Source organism: Poecile atricapillus, chromosome Z (assembly GCF_030490865.1).
Source record: "Poecile atricapillus isolate bPoeAtr1 chromosome Z, bPoeAtr1.hap1, whole genome shotgun sequence".
Lineage (NCBI taxonomy): Eukaryota > Metazoa > Chordata > Aves > Passeriformes > Paridae > Poecile > Poecile atricapillus.
Window position 1 is genome coordinate 3,174,670 of NC_081289.1, and position 21,832 is coordinate 3,196,501.

At 41.1% G+C, this 21,832-nt stretch overlaps 1 protein-coding gene across 3 annotated transcripts in view; it reads right to left on the reverse strand.

The window, feature by feature from the left end:
* The window catches only part of LOC131573505 (muskelin), a 93,140-nt gene that overhangs the window by 4,511 nt on the left and 66,797 nt on the right, over positions 1-21,832 (reverse strand). For all 3 annotated transcript variants that reach the window (XM_058827513.1, XM_058827514.1, XM_058827515.1), the window contains 6 exons: positions 20,810-21,031; positions 19,133-19,262; positions 11,053-11,200; positions 9,943-10,057; positions 8,251-8,390; positions 5,923-6,025 (listed from right to left, as the gene is read on the reverse strand). In XM_058827513.1, the coding sequence (XP_058683496.1) occupies positions 5,923-6,025; positions 8,251-8,390; positions 9,943-10,057; positions 11,053-11,200; positions 19,133-19,262; positions 20,810-21,031 (858 nt within the window). The remainder of the gene's footprint in view (positions 1-5,922; positions 6,026-8,250; positions 8,391-9,942; positions 10,058-11,052; positions 11,201-19,132; positions 19,263-20,809; positions 21,032-21,832) is intronic.

Consider the following 21,832-nt stretch of genomic DNA (forward strand, 5'->3'; position numbering starts at 1 on the left):
AGCATAAATAGCTCCAAAAGTTCCAATAAAACCCGTGGCTAAATCCGTGCAGCTTCTGAGAGCAAATGCCAGGCTCTGGCCATCCCTCCCTCCCACACAATTGCCTCGTGGGCCCGCTGCCAGCTGCCTGGTGCCACACGGAGCTGGGACAAAGCAGACACCACGAGCTTCCAGGGGTTCTTGTGCTCCTGCAGCAATGCCCTGCTGGGAGCACAAAGCCACACTGGGGCTCAGGTGCCCAACTAAGAGGCCAGATGAGCAGGGTTCAGCCAGGAACTCGCTGACCTGAGACCAAAACACTGCTGAAAACAGCCTCTGCCAATTATTCCAGCCTCATCTGCACCACACATGATAGATTTTCATGGCTATGAGTTTCTTTGCAGATCTGCAGGGAAGGAGGATCTTGTTTCCTTCTCTGCTGATGGTACCACACTTGAGTTAACCTTGAGGGCTGTTGTTTGTTTGGTTTGAAATTAAATTTGTGTATCAGCTCACACTTGAAAAGCACTTTCTGATGGAAAAGTCAAGCATGTGAGTTAAGAACATCAGTTAAGGACAGTGCTGAGCCTAAGCTGGTTCACTCTGCTTTTGTATTACAATCCCAAACCCTACAATGTTCTCCCAAAGAATCCCTATTTTTTTTCCCCAAAGCATAGGACAGTTACTGTTCACTCAATACCAGGTCTCCTACTGTTCCCAGCAGATATCCAATGTACTATTTTCTTCACGAAGTTCAAGCTCTGCTCTAAAGAAGGAATTAATTTCTTCATTGACTTTCTTATCATATTAATTGTTATTCTAACAGATGGCACTTCAAACTCTGATTAATTTTGGGTTTATTTGAAACTAACAGTATCTGATCTTTCAAAATATGTAGTGTTATGCAACACAGAAAAAGCAAAGCCCTCAAGCAAATCACACCTCAGATCTCTCCCATCAGGCACCAGAATGAAACACCCAATTAATGACCATCTAGGAAAAACAATTTGCTTAATATCACATAGCAACTCTGTTATGGAGGCAAGAGCAGAATTCAATTATCCAGCAGAAGCATCCAACTGCTTTAATCACACCACCACCCATTTTCTTCCGACAATCCCTCTGGCTCACTGGCTTCATCCATTCCAAATTAAGCCTCAAAAGACAGCAGTTCCCTTTGTTACACAATTAACTTCTCTCTCGGAGATGCAACCAACCTTCTGAACAGGGGCAGGGGTTCCTTGGAGATAAATACGTCTGGTTAACTAATAAAAGGTTATACTATGCTATTTTTATATATTTGCTGCACATCCCTGCCTTTGCACAAACAAAATGATTAAGGGGGAATGAGTAACTCTTGTTTGGGATACCTGGCAGGTTGTGTGAATCAGACACAATTCCTCCTCCTCCTCCTCCTCTGTAATGTCTGCATGTGAGTTCCCAGATCACAGCATAAACCAGTTCCTCAGCTTTGACCAGTTCTCTGGGGCTGGTGACTCCCAGCACAGGCTTAAAGAGGCAAAAAGAGACTCAAACCCTTTGAGGACGGAGCTGTTGCTGAAATTGGGAAGGCTGAACGCTGTTTCTGTAAAGGCTCCTTGGCTCCAAAGCCTCTGCTCCTGCAGCACTCAGCCGCTGAGGCTTTACAAAGAATCACAGCAGGACACAAAGAAGAGAAACAGCCTTTTCTTAGCTCCTTCCTAGAATTATTTTTTCCCATTTGGGCTTCAATTTTCCCAGAAATATCAGTCTAATGCATATTCAAACAATACTTTTGGGCCCTGCTGGCTTTATCTGTCAAATTTATTAAAGACAAGGTCTTAAGAATGGAAAGTATGAAGCAGCCTCGAACAGGCTCAGTCTACAAGCAAGTCAGGCCTCGGATTGGCCTCCAGGTCCTTGCTCTTTCTCCTACCATGCTCCAAGAAAAACATACTGTGAGTTTTCCTTGTGCTTTGTATCTGTTTTACAACAATCACGGGATTGAGCTTCATCAGTTGCTGAATCTCCATGTACAAAATCAAAATCATCCTGCTTTCCCATACTTGGAAAGCACTGGACATTTTTTGTGTCATCTTGATTTCTACTGCAGCCCACTTAACAGCAGCAAAGTTCTGGGTATGATTACTGCAATATTCAAGGAGCATCTTTAGCTTTTATACATAAACTACTGATGTTTCTATGCTCTAACAACACCTTTTTTTCTCTAAGTACAAAATTTGGAATTCAATTTGATATTTATTTTGACCATCCTTTTATCTTTAAAAGCCTGCTGTTGTAATCTTCCACCAAATTCACATCTGTGTGACAGAGAAGAACAGCCACACCAACAGAAAATTTTACACCAGAAAATGATGCTTTTATACAACTTTTAATCTGTTAAATCACAGGAAAAATTCCCCATTTTCTAGGGACTTACCCTCCTTTTCCTACAGTGTCAGGGCTATTAACCCACAGCCAGTAAAAAAGATCCACTAATTTGGGAACACTGAACTGACTGAAGAGGTTTAAGTGATGCCAAGCAGAATCACAGTTAAAAGGGACTGGATCTGCATTCGTGGGCAGAGAAATTGCTGGCACACAGCCTGTGGCCACTAAACCAAGCACTCGTGCAATACCTGCTACGTGCAGGCATCTACTTAATTTCAGAGTAATAAAAAACATAGTCCGCAGCATCTCTAAAATTCACAGCAACAGAATGAAAATCTTGGGGTATGGTCCTACTATCAATCATTCATGCTACTTTAAACAAAATCGGTTACTAATGCCAAAGTAAGTTTCAAGAACAGTCTGTTTGTTTTCCTTGGCATCCAACTGCAAACAGCTGAACAGACTTGCCTAAGTAAGTTAGAAGGAATTACTTCTATTACAAAGCAAGCAAGCCTCACCACAAGGGGAAATTCTGCTTGTAATGGTATATAACACCACCCAGATCTCCATCCATAGAACATGAAGCCATACAGGCCAGTCTCCAGAACTATTGCACAAAGTTGGGGATAAAACTATTCAGCCTGGGCCTTCCCAAATTTAACAGTTGCCCTGAAAAGAGAGAAAACAGATAGGAATTGATTCCCTAAAGTTCTAAGAAGCCTTACAGCATTCAGTGGCTGCAGCCAATCACATCTATTGCCTTTGCCATTAATCAAGATACAAATCAAATAAAGGCAGGGTATGGAGGTGTTTGGGCTGAGAGACACAATCAAACTGGTGCTTGAAATTCGATATGGAATCCAAAATGCCTGCGTCAGTCCTTTGGAAAGCACAGGAGCTATTTGAAGATGCAATGCCAGAGCAAAAAGCCAACTCGATGTGATAACCGGAAGGTAAATTGACGTCAACTGGAAATGCACCCAGTCAGTACCAGCCCAGCAGCTGGCTCTGTGCCACAGCCCTGGCAGATCTGTCCCAGGGTAAAAAAGCTTTGCAAGTTAAAGCTTTATAACCAGCATAATGAATAATAATTAAAAACAAAACAGAACAACCAAAAACCCAAACAAAAAAGCATCCCAGAAACTGTTAAATTATTTTGGAGATGGCTGAAATGGATGGAAGCTTTAATTGTGCTGAATGGTGCGTGCTGATCCGACGGCCCAGCACGACAGACAGAAGCTATTGGATTTTGTTTGGATCAGACATTAGGCCTGCAGAGAAAGAACCCACAGTATATTCACTCAGCTGGATTGAGCTATGTAAGCTCATTTGCTGGATCATTAATGTTCAGAACACCAGTGTGCTCTCTGAAAAGGGGTAGTTACTTTTTTTCAAACATTTTTATTCTATTTCTACCTGGCATGATACAGCTTCTACATTCCCCCAAAATCTCAGAGGAGCCCTTGCAGTCATGTAAGTTTTCCATTCCTACAAGGTGGACAAGAAGAACACTGAACTGGGAAAAGGAAAAGAGGGATATTAAAGGCTTTCCTGTGCCAGATGTGCCCATCGTGCAGCTTCTGCAGCAGCTCCTTTGGTCTGTGGGCGACAGGAGGAAGCAGGAACTAGGAGAGGAGCTTGCTCATCACACCACTGATGTTTGCTGCTCAGGGTATAATACAAAGGCCCAGCCAGCCATGAGATGCAAGATCTCCTTAGGAATAACCAGCTGAGGAGAGACAAGCTACCAGCACACAGGTGTGACACGGAGAAAAAAAGGAGTTCACAGAACACAGGATACATCTTACAGGAGTGGGAGGGAGCAGCAGGGGAAAAGAGAGCATCAGAATTAGGGCTTATACTGTATGGGTTAGTACAGGCTCAAACAGGAAGAAGAAACTTTGAATTCTGGGTTCAGTTTTGGGCCCCTCATAACAAGATAGTCACTGAGGGGGTGGAGTGTGTCCAGGGAGGGGAATTGAGCTGGGGAAGGGAGAGGCTGAGGGAGCTGGGAAAGGGGCTCACCCTGGAGAAAAGGAGGCTCAGGGGGGACCTTGTGGCTCTGCACAGCTCCCTGACAAGAGGGGACAGCCGGGGTGGGGGTGTCACTCCCAAGTAATAAAACACAGGACAAGAGGAAGGGGCCTCAAGTTAAGACTGGGTATCAGGAAAAAATTCACACAAAGGGTTGTCCAGCTCTGGCACAGGCTGCCTGGGGAAGTGCAATCCCCATCCCTGGAGGGATTTAAAAGCCATATAGATGTGGCACCTGGGGACATGGTTTAGTGGTGGCCGTGGCAGTGCTGGGGCAATGGCTGCACTTGACAACCTTAAATGTCTTTTCCAACCTCCAAGACTCTGGAAGTGTTACCACACTGGGAAGATGGCACTTATTGGAAAAAAAAATAAATCTCCTTTTCTACCTTTTGAAAAGCATGATCATCTGTTGTCTTTCCTATGCAAGAAATTACTAGAAAGGATGTGAAACTACTTGGTATGGAACAATTTGAACAAGAAACCATTTACAGAGAACAGAGAGACACAGCACTTAAATGTTTTGTTGAATCACATGTTTATAAAGGCTGATTAGAATTTATGACAAATGTGATCACTTCCAAGATCCTGATAAAATTAAACTTTTTTCCTAGTTCTAACCCTACAATTCCATCCTGTGCACACACAAGAAGCATATTCTCCAAGACCTTTCAGTGTCTGTATAATCTTCTCTTTAGCTAAAGTAGCAAGTTAAAGCCACCAGATTAAGAGATTTAATCCAGGGACTCAGCATGGAACAGAACTGCTCCTGTTCCTATCATGATTTTATAGAAGGAGCTGTCAAATCCCTTCCCGAGTCATTAAGGAAAGAAGACAGCAACCACAGACTTTTCTTTATCTACCCATCAGGAGCTAAACGCTGGCACATCTCAGCTGCCTGCCCCAAATACCATGTGGAAATAAACACCAGAGTCAAATCAACCACCTTATCTGACACTTCTCACTATTTCTTTAATCCATTTTGTAAAGTGACACGCACTGTGGTACTGGAATCAAAACAGGAAATGGGAACAAATTCCTGGAATAAATAAAGAACATGCCAACTGGATAATATTCAAAAGGCAAAGGAAATAAGATTTTAAGGGTAGCAAACAATGAATAGGTATAAACTACTTCCAGAAGTATTGATCATCTTTGGAAAAGCTCTCCCTCCCCAGAGATGCTGAATATTGAGAGGCCTCAGCACAAGTAAGTTTCTACTCCCTTTCTACTGCACAACCAACTACAGACTGGTGACATTTCAGAGAGTTTACATTTCAATTAAAGCTCCCAAAATATACACCAGCACATTGGAATTAAAACAAAGGCTTAGTCTTCACTCTTAGGAGTACAAAAGTTATTTTATCTGGACCTGCAGCTGTTAAATGACTGTTTCCAAAACAGTGTGACTTAAGTGCAGAGAAATACATGACACAGCAAAGTGTCTGGCACATGCAAAGGTTTTACAAACTGAATAAAGACCAGGTTTAAGAGGCTCAAAACTTTCAGTGAGTTAGGACAAGGATCATTGATCCTCACCTCCTTTGTCTCCTCAGGGTCCGAGTGATCCACAGTTACATATAAATCATTCTGCAGGTACTTCAGTGCACTAAGAGGGTCAGTCTGAGCTTTCTCTTCAAACCTGCAGAGAAGAGACAGAAAACTTGAGCACAGCCATTTCCTTCAGGACTAAACACTACTGGTACAACAAAGAGCAAAACCCATCTAACAAACCCAGTATTTCCAAAGAAAACCACGTTAATGGCAGCTGAGCCTCATGTTCACTGGAATTTCAAGCCAGACTGAAACATGGAAGAGGGTCTTTTCGGAGTGTAAAGGAGGTAAAAGGGCAAAGTATTACATTAGTACTAAAAATATCTAAAAGTATATGCACAGAAAGCTGTTAATATATAAATAGAAAATATTGAGTACAGCTTGTTTTCCACAAATGAAGTAAGGTGTGAGCAGCACTTCACAGATCAGACACAGGCAAGCCTTGAGCACTTCAGTCCCTAGGATATTAACATCCCACCTTTGGAAAGAGCAGAGCTCCATAAAAATCCTCTGCACCACCACCATTATTTCCTCATTTTCTTTTAATGAACAAGAACTGCAACTTCTGTGAATTCCCTCAAGAAGCGAACAGAGCCCTCAGGAAATGATTCTGGGCTCAGCATCCTCAGTCAGCAGAGCTACTTCCCTGCAGCACTGAGTTGGTTGCATAAGCCTAGAAAGGATGAGGTTTAAAATCATCTCTTTCCTCCTCTCACCTATCCAGTGAGTGCAGCATGACACTGTCATCTTCTCACATTGTTATTTTTTCATTTGAGCCATCTAGCTGGCTATTTATACCACATTGGACATGTGTAGCCTGAATTTTGAAACTGCCTAAAGATGTCAGTGATTGAGCAGCACAGGGAGCACAAGGACCTTGTCTGCCACCTGATGCATCTGACACTCTGGTCACTACATGTGGTTTCAAACACTGCCATAGATTTTCTCAGGTGACAGCACCATGGTCCAGAGAGCTGAAGTGCTTTAAATGTTTGGAACCATGGCCACTGTGCTCTTTTCCACCAGCCCAGCTTTGCTGGCTGGTACTAAATAAGTTCATAGGAAAAACAGGACCCCAGCTGATGCTGTGGATCCAAGGCCAGCACCTGTTCTGGTACCTAGAGCTTGGGGGAGTGCAGGTAAAGGACAGCCAGTGACTCCACAGCAATTCAGCCCCAGCCAGGCACCCATCCCACCATCCCTGCTGCTCAGGTTTGGCTCCCTCACACAGACCCAAAAACTGGGAGCACGGTGCAAAAACCCCGAAATTCTGCCAGATAACATACAACAACATCTCCTTCAAGAGCAACTTAAACAAGTAGAAACAAATAATCCAGAGCTGTCACTGGAGGAAATGCACAGCTGCATTTCCATACCACCGCATCTGGGTTTAAAAAGCCTCCCAAGATAACTGAGCAAGGCCTTTATTCATTCTTGTAGGTGCTCACATCTACTGTGTGGCTAATCTCTATGTCTCACCCAGCCACAGTGCTGCCAGTTGAGTACAGCAATTTGCTTGCTGCCTCAGAAATAAAATACCATCAGGAAAACCTGACCTTCCAACTCTTGGCAGAGCCTGATAACAAAGTATTCTCCCCCAGAATGCAGGGAGAGCTATTTACTGCCTTCAAATGATTTGCTGGGTCCTGAAAGGCTCTCTCACTGCTGCAATTTCTTGACTAAGGCAACACCATAGGTTTGATTTTGAAAAGCTGCTGCCCTAAATGGCAAATATAAAGCAGCTCTGAAGCATCCAGAGTGCAGGAAGCACTGCAGAGTAGCTGAATTCTGCCTAAGTGAGCTCTTTCAGGAGTTTCTGAATGAGAAACTCTGATGACCTCACCACGGTTGAGTCTCAGATGTGCAAAGGCATCCAGCCCCCAGACTTCATTAGCATCCTTGCAGGCTGTTACTATCTCCAAGAACAGTGTTTCCAAAACATACTCCATTTCCTTGGGAGGTGACAGCACCAAAACACATGTTGATGAGCAGCAGAGTGAAAAGGGAATCTAAAAATTCCCCATGACTCCCCACACAATAACCAGATTTTTTAGTTTTAGAATAGCATAGGCAAAATAAATCGAGTTAATTTTGTAGTTTAGCCCTGGCCCACTGCTTTTTACGACAATAATTTTTAAAAATAATCAAGAAGCCTGCAGAAGGTTTAGAAGGGACCTTGAAGATCATCTAGTTCCATATAACCAACAAAATGACATTTCACAAAATGGTTTATGAGAGATTTGAGTCTCAGCAACTTGAAAAAAAAAAGAGACACCTGGAAAAGAAAATTGCAAACCACTTTTGTTTCTATACCTGTGCTTTCTGATGAGGTATTTGCAGTGTCTTAGCAGGTATTCCTTTGAAGGTCGACAGAGCTTCAGAGACCAGAAATCATCTAATCTCATCTTTGGAGAGCAGGATTTACCAGGATTCCCTCCAAATAAGTAATGAACCTAAGGAAATGAGAGGCAGATCAAAAAAATTGATTGTTTGTGTAAATCCACTGAACAAAGGCAATTTACTATGTCAGCAGCTTTGCAGAGGTTTATTCTGGTGGAAGAAACTCTGCCTTTTAGACAAGTTGCTCCATCTTATTGTTACCTTTACTTTGTCCCCTTGGAGATTAAAGAAGTTCTCTTAAACCATTTACATTTTAAGATAATAAGAGTTGTACTGTTAGAACATCCCTCTAGCAGATACCTGAGATATCTATAAATAAACATGCAACATTCATGCAAACTCTTTCTTGAGGAAAAACCTGTGAGTGCCATAAATCCTTAAGCACTGACAAAGCGAGTTGGAAGTCCTCAAGATGTCCAAAGTAAAGTGAGACCAAGCCCAGTCCAGCATACTCTAGACTTACAGAGAGAGGCCGATTTCCAGAAAAGTGGAAGTATCACAAAAGGGCTGTTTATTTCTTTGCTACATTTTTCTTCCCATCGTGTGGTAATTTCAGACTCTGAACTGTTGATATTAGACATGCTACAAAGGACCTTCAAATACTGAAGTTTAACAAGTCCAACAAGCTACCTTTCCCCACAGCTTTAAAAATAATCAGTCAAAACAATGTATTCTGCATCCCACTGCTGTAGGCTCTCCTTATTTATATCAGAGGAGTTTAGAAAGGTCATTGGAACAGAGGTTTCTAAAAATAAGACTCTTCAAAACAAGCACATCAAACAGCTCCTCAGATAAAGCTGGGCAACTGAGATGATTTATTCAGAGTAACTCAGAAAATACTACTCTGTCTCATGGTGCCTTACACTTAGCAGTAAAGGCAGAATAGTATTTACTTATTTACTGTATCATTACAGTGAAGACAACAAGCAATGCAATTTTTCCACACAGAATCTGCACCCACTCCTCCTCAAAATCCCTCTTATTGTCAAGTTTTGGGCTAGTTGGGTTTCCCAAACTTGATTAACATCCCAAAGAATGCAAGACTAAAATATGTTTTTCTTTAACTCAGACTGTTTCAGACTAGGGAAAATTATAGAAAAATCCGTGAAAGGATCAGTAAATGTGTCACAGTAATTTAAATTCATGAGTTAATGAATTTATGAACCTGATCTGTGAGTTTGTTGGTTAATATGCACAAAGCCCTAAGTTCACTGAGCTGTCATATACACTAAAGCAATTTTTAAGTCTATTTAAGTATGAATGCATCCATTGGAGGCTGACAGTGCTAAAGAATGACAGTTGCTTCTGACATGCAGGGCAAAGTCAGGCACCCCTGGTTCTGAAGATTCTTAACTGTGATTAGTTCATTCAAACACGTATTTTCCTGGAAATTTTGGTAACTATCTTTTCTCATTTAGCCACCAACAGGTGACATTAAATCCCTGATGATATAAAAATAGTTTAGCACCTTATTTCAAAATATGGGAAGTTAAGTGAGAGTTACCATATTAATCCAAACATTTAAAAAGTATATTTATTGTACTATCTTTAAGGAAAGAGCTACATTTTAAGAGCAAGAAGATTTTAAAAAAAATCACTTCATACCTTGTGCAACTCATCATACACCAGCTGATGGGCAAACCTTGGGCAGGGCTCCTCTTCCTGAAGGCTTTTACCTGGATTCTCTTTTGCTGCTTGGTCGTTCTTATAGACACAAGACCTGAAATTCAAAGCAATAAGGAATTATTAGCTGTACCTACAGGAAGCACAAAAAGTTGCTGAAACGCTGGAAGGTACAAATGATGTAAAACACCAAAGATTTTCTTACTTCTCTCTATGTTGTCCTCTATTATCCCATCCCCTTCTTAGCTCTACAAAGAACCCAGCCAGCAATCAGAGGTCACCTTGGCTGAAGACAGTCGTCAAGCACAAGCCAAAGAAGAAAAAATTCTAGAAAATTATTTGTCACGAGCTTTGGAGATGTCTTCAGATGTTACATTATTTGTCTACAGAACCATCAGCATGAGGTGTTTTTTTATTATGGAAAAAAACATCTTGGACCCAGCAGAGCTTTAGACCACAGATTATAGCAGAGGTGGCATTTCAGTCAGCGATTTCCAAGCAGACTTAAGTTATAACTGAGAATTCACTTTTAAAAAACAACACTCACACCTTTTGAAGTGATTGACCCCACTTTAGAAGAAGCCTTGAACACAAAATCTCTGCCAGCTCTGGAAAGGAACAGTGGCAACGGGCTACTAAGTACAACACAGTGAACAAACCAGGGGATATTTTCTCAGAATATCAGGTCTGGCATGGAGACTTCTCCCATCACCATTCATCAGTTTCCTCAGTTTCTAAGAACTAGAGCCATGTACACTGCTATTAACAACTTACACTGGACTGAATTTGCTGCACTGGTGCTGAATGCTGGCCTTGAACCCTTCCTACAGGAAAAGCCTTTTGTAACTGCTCACTTCCCCTCATCCCCTCCACCTGGCTCCAATAAAGATGTTCACATGAGTTGTCTCTCTCATTTGGATTATTGCCACGGTACCTCTAAAGACAATGGGAAAAAGAGATACCTTAAGGGAACTCAGCTGTCTTCCACAACTTTCAACAATTCCAATTTTAACAGAGGTTGCAGAGTTACCTTAGGGAGACAGGATTGCTTCCTAAATAAAGTCAGTGTGGAAGTCAGAACTTAGGACTTACCAGCTGTTCCTCACAATGTCATAAATCCAGAAGGAATTCCTTACGTTCTCTTCCCGCTTCTCCTTGTCTTTACTGAGCCCTGACAAGACATGGATTTCATTCAGTTCAGGATCAATGGTGGCCCTTTGAGTGAAACCTGTCATTGGAACTGAGAAAAGAAAATAAAAGTTACATGCTGGAAACAACGGAGGATGATGCAGGAAGGATCCAAACATCAGGCAAATGAGCTTCCTGCCCCCTGCAATTCAGCAGATCATCATCCAGAGGCCAACTTCTTCCCTGTTAAAGCCAAGTCCAATGAAAATTCTTCTCTTTCTATCTCTGACTCTTGGAAGAAAAAACAAACCATTCTGAGAGCTGCTGTTTCCTAGGAAAAGATATGGACAGAGCCATTTGGGAGACTACCAGCTCAGAAATGAGGATTAAGCTGCCTAACATAGAACTAAATGACCAGATGACCCTTAAAAATATGAATGGAGTGATTTTGTCATTATCTCATCTGTAAAAGGAAGCATTGATTCCAGAAAGCTTAATTGCAAAAGCTGGGAAACTCCAAAAAATTCAAGATGACCTCACAATTCTATAGCTCACAATCGTGCAGGACAAAGATGTCAAAGAAGTTTTTTGTATTTTCTGAATACTTGTGGCATAATTACCAATCTATTCTTCTGTCCCACCTTCGCATTTAGAAATATGGTGAAATCCTGCAGATTCCAATAGTTTTCATCATAATTCCCCGAAAAAAAGGTCAGCAAATTTGTTTGGCAGTCCTTTTTGTTTGTTGTGTAATTCCCCGTTTCCTGTTTCCCTAGGCAACCATCCTTCCAAAATGTATTTGTGAAGGGCACGTGATCTTTGTTTACAGATCCTGTTTGTCTCCTTTCTCTTTCTGGGTCAGTTTACAAAGGCTGGTAAAGGTTCCTGGCCTTCGGTCAAGATTTTGGCACGAAAAATTCTCAGAACTCTTGTATTTTGCAAATTCTTCCTTCCAATTAACTGAATTGCACCCACGGCCTAGAAAACGAGCCCTACGTTAATAAAACATTTAATATTGCCGTTGCGGAATACACAAAATGGTATTTTGGAAATCCATTCTGTAACTGGTTTAATTCTCACACTTCACTCTATTCATTTGTTAGGCCAGGAAAGCAATAAAGGAATTAAAAAATTCTGAGTAGAATTTGGTCTTCCACAATTTTAGCTCCTATCGAATAACTCAGGAATACCACAAAAACTAAGCATTTCTTTAAAAAAAAATTTCAATGCTTAATTCTCATGTAAATTTAAATAGAAACTGGAATATATATGGATAACTCATTATCAGACTCCCTTTGACAAAATCCTTCCTTACGATTTCACAGGAGGAAGAGGCTTTGGAGCCTTTATCAGCATAAACCTGTCTAGTTTGACCTCCAGTTTTGCCATGAAGTTTTAAAGGAAAATTATTTCAGTTTATAAGCAAATGGATGGTAGAAAAGAGAAAAAAATAAGGGACTAACATTGACACAACAATGACTACACACTTTGTTTTAGTTGCAAACCACAAAGAACTTAGTTTTTAAATAAGGCAAATGAAGACTGTCAAAGTCGTGCCACAAGGAAATTGAGAACAGAAAGACAACTATAGATGAAAAATTGCTAATTTTTGAAAAGTATCATGCAATGTGTTTGTTTGCATAGTCAGGGACTAAGCTGCTGACCGAAAAGGATTAAATTCAAGGCCTGTTTGAGACATTTCTGGCAGGAGAGCCATCTAAATTTGATCAGCAATGCTAATGCACATGGAAAATGTCTTTGCAACCCTATCTGCTGCTTTGAACATTTGAGACCATGCCGGGAATATTACAAAAAAAGAAACCCTGTGCAAATCTTCAGAGCACTAATACCTCATTGAAATGAAAATTATTATAATCATGAGGAACATAGCTGCTCTATTACCATTGATACTCAAAGCATCTGAAACTTGTCTGTGGAAGTCCCATCCCTCCTTCTGAAATGTTGTTAAATAAATTAATTTTGTATCTCGTTTATGCTCGATTTCCCGAAGCTGAAATTATTATTTAAATAATGAAGGAGGGAAAAGCTGCCAAAGTTCAGAGCTGGTGGTTTTTTCCTCTTGATATTAAGAATAGAATTCATCTGCAGCAACTGCAATCAAACCCAGATTCAAGTCAAGTAATTTCAGGCTTCCCTCAATTGTAAATCAATCTCTTCTTGAGACTGTTTGAAATGCAGAATGCCTAGAAAAGTATCAGAAATATAAATCCCCAGATTTACTAAGGGCCGAAGACAAGGAGTAACTTACATAAACTCTGTGACCTATCTAAGCAACTGTGTAGAAACTGCATTTAAGCAGTGCCTTAGGCAAGAAAGAGTTGACATCTGGTCTTCTGCAGAGGAGGACAAAATGAGGAAGTTGGATGCAGTGTCATTAAAAAAAAACCCGTAACACAAATTTGATAAACAAGTCCATGAAAATAAATAAGACAGTAAGACAAGATACTACACAGTGAGCAGGAGAGGCTGTGATGTTTTAAACCCAACAGAAACATCAAAAAGATGTTTTCCAAGGAAGTCTGATCCTTGACAGAGCAAAAAGGCTCCATAAAAACCTCAGCACTTAAATACTTCCACTAGGGGGTAAGAGAGGTTCATCATCTGCAAGTGCAGCAGACTGGCAGGAAATGCTGGACAGAATTCAAACGAGAATGGTCAGAGTATTAGAGAGGGACACAGGCTGGAATCATCGGAAAAATACTTGTGACATTTAGGTAACAAAATAACACTGGGAAGGAAATCTAATTCTGCATTGGCAACAAAATTGAACCTGTAAAAATGGGTCTATAATAGTGACAATAATTGATTGCTAAGGACATGTCTATTTAAATTTTAGGACTTGGGAGAAAAAAGTCAAATAACAAGGGGTGAGAACCAGAGCACTTCCAGATCTGTTATTTGCAATGTACTAGATCCAAGGGGTGAAAGAAGTGGGAAGAAAGGCTCCATGCAAGTTCCCTCACTTGTGCTTCTTCACAGAGATTCAAGATCAGCTTTGGAGCAAACACCCACCAATTCCACACCTTTCAGGGCACCTGTTGGGTCAGCTGTGGGCAAACAGCTCCAAGGACAAAGCAGTGACTGAGGACTTAGCCCTGGGTGTTTTGAACACTGGTCTGTGGCTACGTGGTATTAACTTGGCTCCTATGGCAATACATCACTTATTGAAGAGGAAAAGCTGTTCAGAGAAATCACTGGACACAACACAATCCCTAAAAGTCTAGAAGACTGTTTTCTTCCCATCTAGTCTAGAATGTTTTCTTCCCCCTTAATCTCATTGACCAGCCCAGGGTAGAAAGGCAGTAATTACCTGAAAATAAGGTCTGAATCCTTAATCAGGAACTTAGTATTTCCATTCATCTACACGGCAAAAATTAAAAGCTTATGGCCTCAGTATTTAAAAACAATATTCAGCCACACAGGCCTGGAGTTCACAGCCAGTTCCATAAACAAGCAATAATTCCTGAGCAAGCTCTGAGGAGATGCTGTGGAGCTCTGTACAGTGTAATTTCCATTTAAATACAACACATGGGAAAAGGTTTTCTCCAAAGAGACACCTAATCATGGAACAGGTAGTTCCCACTACCACAGTCCCTGCTTACAGGAGTTTATGGGATCACAGTGATCATTTCAGCCAGCTGAATATTTTTTGGCTTCTGTGTGCAAACAGCTACAGTTGTTTCAAGAACGGCCCTGGCTGCTGCCAGTACCGAAGCAAGAAAACAGCTTGTGCAGAGACAGAGCTTGCAAAGCAGAAAATTTAAATTCATGGAATTCTAGGGTGGTTTGGGTTGGAAGGCACCTTAAAGATCATCCAGTCCCACCCCCTGACACAGACAGGGACACCTTCCACTACCCCAGGTTGCTCCAAGCCCCGTCCAACCTGGCCTTGGACATTTCCAGGGATCCAGGGGTAGCCATAGCTCCTCTGGGTAACGTGAAGTCAAGTTTATGGTTACACAGATGTGGTTCTCATCATACTGGACAGCATTTTGGAAATTAAATCTCGTCTCTTACATCTGAGGAGTTACTACAGCAAATTTTTCAACACGCTTTGAAACACAACAATGGCAAAACAATTCTATAAGTTTATAGTCTACGGACCATGCCTGAAGAATTCATGAAGGATAAATAAGGGAAGCAAGTTCACTGACAGGGTTTTAGTGCCACCTGAGTTATGAAACCCTCAGAACATGTGACTGCCAGTCTCACTGCAAGCAATTCACAAGTATCCTCCCTCCTTCTGATACCTCGTGATTACAAAATTGGGAGAGAACTGCATCACATGGATACTGCTGCTCACCAGAACCTGGCACCTCCCAGTGGATTAATATTTAAAAAGTGGTAGGTCTGCAAATTATTCCATGCTACTCCTTGTAGCTCCTACAAAGCGGAAGTAGCACCTCCCCCAGACTGTAATGGAGCAAGTCATGGTGAGTGATAGCACCAGGCCAGCTGTTGACACAGCAAGATAATGATTATCCTCTTGGATTTTTCCTGATGAGACTGCATCTGGCAGTCTGCCAAGGAGCAGCTAAGGAGACCATCTGAACAGTTTGGTTGTCATGTTGACAAAGCAACAATCCAATGCCCAACACTCAGGTCTCTGAGATTTTGGGAAAAAAATGACCAGTCAGTAAATGTGAAGGGAATTCTGAGCTATGGCAGCTCTGCAAGGCATCCCTAGGATCTGGTGACTACCTGTCCCCCCTCCTCACCTCCACAGGTAGGGGAAAGGATTTGGGGATTAGTTCTCAGAAGCAGATCACAAGATAAAAAGCACCTAAGGTCCCTCACAAAACAAAATGCTTCCACAGCAAGGGAATGTGCTGGCCACTGAGCAAGACCTTACCTGAACACAGGCACAATATGCCAGGTGTCACTAAGAGGTGATGAAAATGGCATCTTGAGGCTGCCTGTCTGAGCTGGATGCCAGCCATGCTGAGCCAGCTGTACTATCTATTTTGATTCATGTTTTTCTGACGTTGCCTTGTTTCCTGGGCTGGGCTGTGTTGCCTCTGTCCGTGGTACTTATCCATGAAATTCCCCATCCATCAGGTGCACAGTTCTTTATGTGAAATGGGCACCTGCCCAACAGGAGACCTGGGAGCTTCACTGGGAGCTTCAAAAACCATCTGTAGGCTGCCCTTAAGAACCACCTGACCACTACAACAGACCACAAGAACTTTCAGGGCGTGCTCACATTTGACTTTGGAAGTTACTCAGTGCCGAGGGATACAAGATGCTCTGCACATCCTCTTGCACAAGGAATTCTCCCTCTGAGCAGCTCTGACACACCACCTGAGTCAGGGCCAGAGGGGATTATCACAGGAACCTTGACCACAAGTGTTGCCACAAGCTCCCTCAGAGCTGGAATGACTGCCCATGATTAGTCATGGATTGTGCACTAAGGGACTCAGGAAAGCTCCAAGTCCAGCCCTTGGGGACACCTGGGACTGGTGGCATCTCCAGACCACCTGTATGCTTCAGATACACACTATTTTTGTCTGCTTGGGGAGTCGGTTTGTTGCTTGAGTGTTGTTTATGTGCTTTTTAAAAGCAATTAAAATATAAAACTGCTCTAGAAGTGTGTCCATCAACATAAACATTTCTGCCTCTCCTCCAAATACAAACTCTGTTCAATAGAACTAAAATTCCTCTAATTTGCACCTCTGTTGTCCTTCTTCACATCCAACACATCACCACAGTTGCATGTCTAAATTTGCTAAAATTATGTCTTTTACTTCAAGTTAAGAAAATTTAAGTGATACTTATCACCCATCATTCCCAAACACATCAGCCATCCAAGGAGTCGGTCATAGGATCAACATCAGAGGCAAAAACAAAAGCAAAGAAACGCTGAACAGCACAAATATCTCAGAAGATGAGAGCAGCAAAACCAACATATCATTACCATGGTTTTAAAGCAGTGCAACAACTCTGTGTTACTGATAATCCTTATTATCCACTTCACTACTTTTTAAAAAAATCTCCCTACTCCACAAGATATTTAAACAAATGCACAATTAAGTTCTTTTAGAAAGGGTAAAAATCAAAATAGCTCAACTAAGAATAGAACTGAATGCCACATGCGAGCCAGGAACAAAATGTAATCATGGGACTTTATAGGAACATTTAGGTCAGGCATCCTCAACTTGACTCATCACACTGAGCAGCTTAAAACTTCAAGCGACCAGGCAGGCAATCACTTTGTTCAGACAGATCAAAATGGTGTATCACTACCTAACAAGAGCACAATAAAGACTTGCTTTTTTGGGGTGAAAACAGTGCTGTCAACATTTGCTGTCTGAATGTAATAAGCATTTTGTTCTCTTCCTGTTAAAATGCAAATTATCCCAGCATTTTCTTTCAAAAGCAATGGAAACGTTCAAATCTGTTTGTTTACTTTCCACACACAGGAGAACAGTAAACCAAAAAAAATCTACTTGTGAATTATTTCCAGTGAGTCATTTTCTTATTAAAAAAAAAAATAAAAAAAAATTCCTCTATTCCTCACTTCAGGGCCCGTGGGAATGGGGAGAAGGGCTAAAAATTTACTTAATTTCTCATTTACTTCACTGAACATTGCAGTTCATGTATGAAAAGCAGAGCTCAGTGTCCTGACAAACTCAGTACCTTTAAATCTAAAGTAGACAAAGGTGTCAGCTTAAAGCCACATGTTTTCAAGCTTCTGACTATGAAGACATGATCTTTGAAAAGATCAAAATGGCAGAATGTTACTAATTTCCTGGAGGAAAAAAAAAAAAAATCAATTCTTTAAAAGCTCTAAGGACAACAAAGGGAACGTGGGTGTGTGCAGAGCAGCATCAGGCAATGCACACCTGAATAAAGGAGACTGTCAACAGTATGAGCTGGTTCTTTCTTGGAAGCACCTGAGTAAATAAATGACTCCAGAGAATTAGAGCTTGGGTACTTTTCCCTCTTATTGGCAGAACTAAATTAATGAGCAAACAATAAGTCATCACCACCAATAATTCACTTCAAAAATTTAGCAAAATTACTTGCTAAAAGCTAAGCCTGATCAAGAGGAGGAGGGCAGCCTAAATTCAAGATTAATTACCTTCCTGAGGTTTTTAGTAACTGGAAGGAGAGATTAGGACTGAATATACAAAACCTGAGAAATTCTTGTAACTTCTGTCCCATAGTGGTACACAGTGCAACTCAAATTTTAAATTCTGACTTGTTGGATGAAGAGCAGGGTATTTTAACAGGAAATTGATGTGCTTATACATGCAGAAATGTTTTTCAGGAAGAAAGGAACATTTTTCTCTGTCATTTAAGGAGAAAAGGCATGAAATCAGTTCTTTATGGTTGTGTCACAGGCCTTCTGGGTGTTTTTAAAGACTTCTGTCATATAGAACTACACACAGGATATGTAGCTCTAGTGCTCTGAATTACACAGAACTGAAGCCCTCTCCCTCCTCTTCCATTTTTTTTGCTCCTTTCTGATATTTATTACAAATATAACAGGACAACAGCTTGGTCTCATCTTTCTGGTCAAATAACTTCTGTCCCTCTACTCCAATTCTCTACCTCTGAGCACCCTACCTGCCTTTGTGCAGATTATCTCATGGTAATTTTCACTTGGTGAAAATCAGAAAAATAAGAATTTACTTTCTCCTTTCCAGGTTTGAAGGCTTTTTTTCAGCTTTTTTTTTCATCTTTGGCAGAGTTTCCAGAAGAAGTATTCTTAGCTCTTATTTTGCTATTCGTTCTTTTTCTTTTGAGGTGCCTTGTGGTTTCATGCATCAATTATTTGTATTGTGCTCAAGATGGAGAGTGTCAGATGACAGAAGGGACAGAAGAGCTGGTATAAGATTAATCTGTTTAGTGTGGAGTTTACCTGGGTATGGAGGGTTAGTTAAAGATGCCAACCTGATCCCACAGGTTGAACCAGGCCTTTCACCCACACATTTCCCCTTTCACAGTATTTCATGGTGTATTTCTCATTTGTACCAAAGAAATGAAAAATGATGAAATTATTATGTAGTTATCCTCTTACCCATCCCTGAATCTTTCTTCGTGCCATCTGAGATAATATCCACGTGGTCACTGTCCACATCATAACTGAAGAAGTCGTTCAAGTAAGTCTTTGATCTCTGGCCACCAAATACATATAAGCAGCGATTTTTCTGGAATGAGGGAGAGAAAAAGTCTTTACAAGTTCAAGACAGTATGTTGATCAACTGTGATCATTAACAGAAATATTTATCATAGAATCTTAAGTAGTTTGGGTTGGAAGGGCCATTAAAGCCCATCCAGTTCCTATCCCCTTCCACTATCCCAGGTTGCTCTGAGTTCCATCCAACCTGGCCTGGAACACTTCCAGGGATCCAGGGGCAGCCATTAATGAATCAAAGAGGAACAGAGATGTCTCTACTAAGTTTAACATAATTGTGCACAGGTTACTGATGCAGCCCTGCCTCATCCAGCTTTAACTTTAGAACATTAAAGCAGCAGCTCATCTTTCAAGTTTATTATTAAAGAATTAAAAGGCCCCATCTCCAAAATCCATCATAAAATCACAGTTAAAAACACAACAGGAACAAAAGACAGATTATAGGAGAAATACAGGTACCAGCATACTAATAAATTCAGTAAAGGCAAATGGCAAGGAGCAAGCCAAGAATAACAGGTTTATTGCTTCTTTCAAGTCTGCCAAGTGGAAAGTCCGTAAGAGGCAGATTATTTTTCTTTCAAATGGTTGAGAAAACAGAAAAGGACTTAAACTTCCATGACCTGTGCTTACAGAAACCTGTATTCTTCCATTTATCACAGACACCTACTTGAAAGATCCTCAAGACCTCATGCAGAATTTTGTGTGGCAATATGCTTTTCCACCAGATTTTAAAGAACCATTCAAAACAAAAATAAAATGGAAAGCTCAGAAAGCCCAGTATTCACTGCAAAAATTCTAATCTTTCACTTGAAAGGGTAGGAGAAATAAAATCAGCAATTTCTTCATATTGGTGGGTTTTGAGTTTATGGAATCGGTAAATATTTAAATGTCGCAACATTAATTTTAATTCTCTTTAGTTCTCTTAAATACACATGTGGTTGATGAACACAACTGGAAAGGCAATGGAAGGTGGCTTCTAATACCCAACATAAAGTAAAATGCTATATACACCTCACCCCCACCTTTCTGCTTCTCCATGAGGCTCTGGATGGAGTGCTCATAATCCCAGCTGTTTACAGCTGTTTGCAGCTGCCCAGGACAACACAGAGCAGCTGGATGCTCCAGCACCAAAGGCTCTGAGGCCTGTGCAATTCAATATATACCCATTAAATCCCATTCCAGTAACAACACAGAATATCTACCAGACCAGAAGCTTCTAAATTGCTCTACTAACTTAAAAAGAATTAATTTTTAGGTCAAAATGAACCAGTCTTTGGGTCTATTTACTATTATTTCATTAAGACCAACTCTTAAATTCACCTTGATTTTTACTTGAAATTTTATTCAGCTGGAAAAGCTCCATGAAATGAAAGCTCCAAAACTTGAATTAGCACCTCCTGCATTTACCAAAGCAGCATCAAAATGTCAGCAAACATTGAATTAACTGAGACAACACATCACTAAGGAGATTAAAGAGCACAAAATTTGCAAGAAAAAACAAAACCAGATGTTCTCATTAAAGTCAGCCATCATAAATCAAAGCAGGGTGTGGATACTTACAGAATGGAACAACATGCAGTGTCCTATCCGGGACTGGATATCCTCGGGTCCGGCGTTGCAGGAATCCTCCCTCAGAAGTTTCCACGTCTGGCACTGGCAGTCAAAAGCAAACAAGCCACTGAACTGGGGCTCACTGGCTCTGCTGTCGTCCACGCTGCCATTGCAGGTCAGAATTCGGCCCCCAAATGTGTAAATCATGTGTTTTTCAGAATCCATGCACATCTGCAAGAAGCAGGGAAGCAGGTTTAAGCCAGCAAGATAAGACCTGAACACTCTGAGATCTAACATTGAACAACCCCTCTCCTACAAGCACGACAGCCTCCACTAAGCTGAGACAGTGCTCTGCCCAGCTCCTGAGCCTCCAACAAACAGAAAAAGACACACATCTTCATGGCTGTCAGGTCTTAATCTCATAAAATAAATTTAAAACACAAGTTTAATTTCTATATGCCATTTAATATGCAAAAGAATAGAATAAATGTACCCTTCATCACCTAAAAAACCCACTGGGAAAAGTACTTGAGGGTTTTTCATGAGGATTCACAGGGTTCTTCTCCATAGATTCCGAAGAAAAAAATCCATGGGGATCTTTTCAAGCTACATCCTCATAGCCAGAGTTAATAGAATATCACCTCTGGCAATGGCTGTGCAAGGGAGAAATTCAAAATCACTGCTAATTCACCACCCACCAATGAACTGATGCAAAAATCAGCCTGTGATTTGTCACTGAGATTCCATCCCCAGCATACATTTACTGCTACCCCCATTACTGGAACACAGAGTGGGGGCATAACCTGGCCAATGATTCCTCATGGGAGTGCAGCAGAAATATGTTTAATCTCCAAACCTAAACTGAGGTTATGGCACACATGAGAAGCACTGCAGCACAAATCAAACCAAACCCCCTGACTCCAGGTGATGTTTTCAGGCAAAGTGCAAAGCAGAGGGTTACAAAATACCAGAGAGGGTGAAAAAAAAAAAGCAAACCAACAAACAGACAAGATTACAGTAAGATAGAGATGC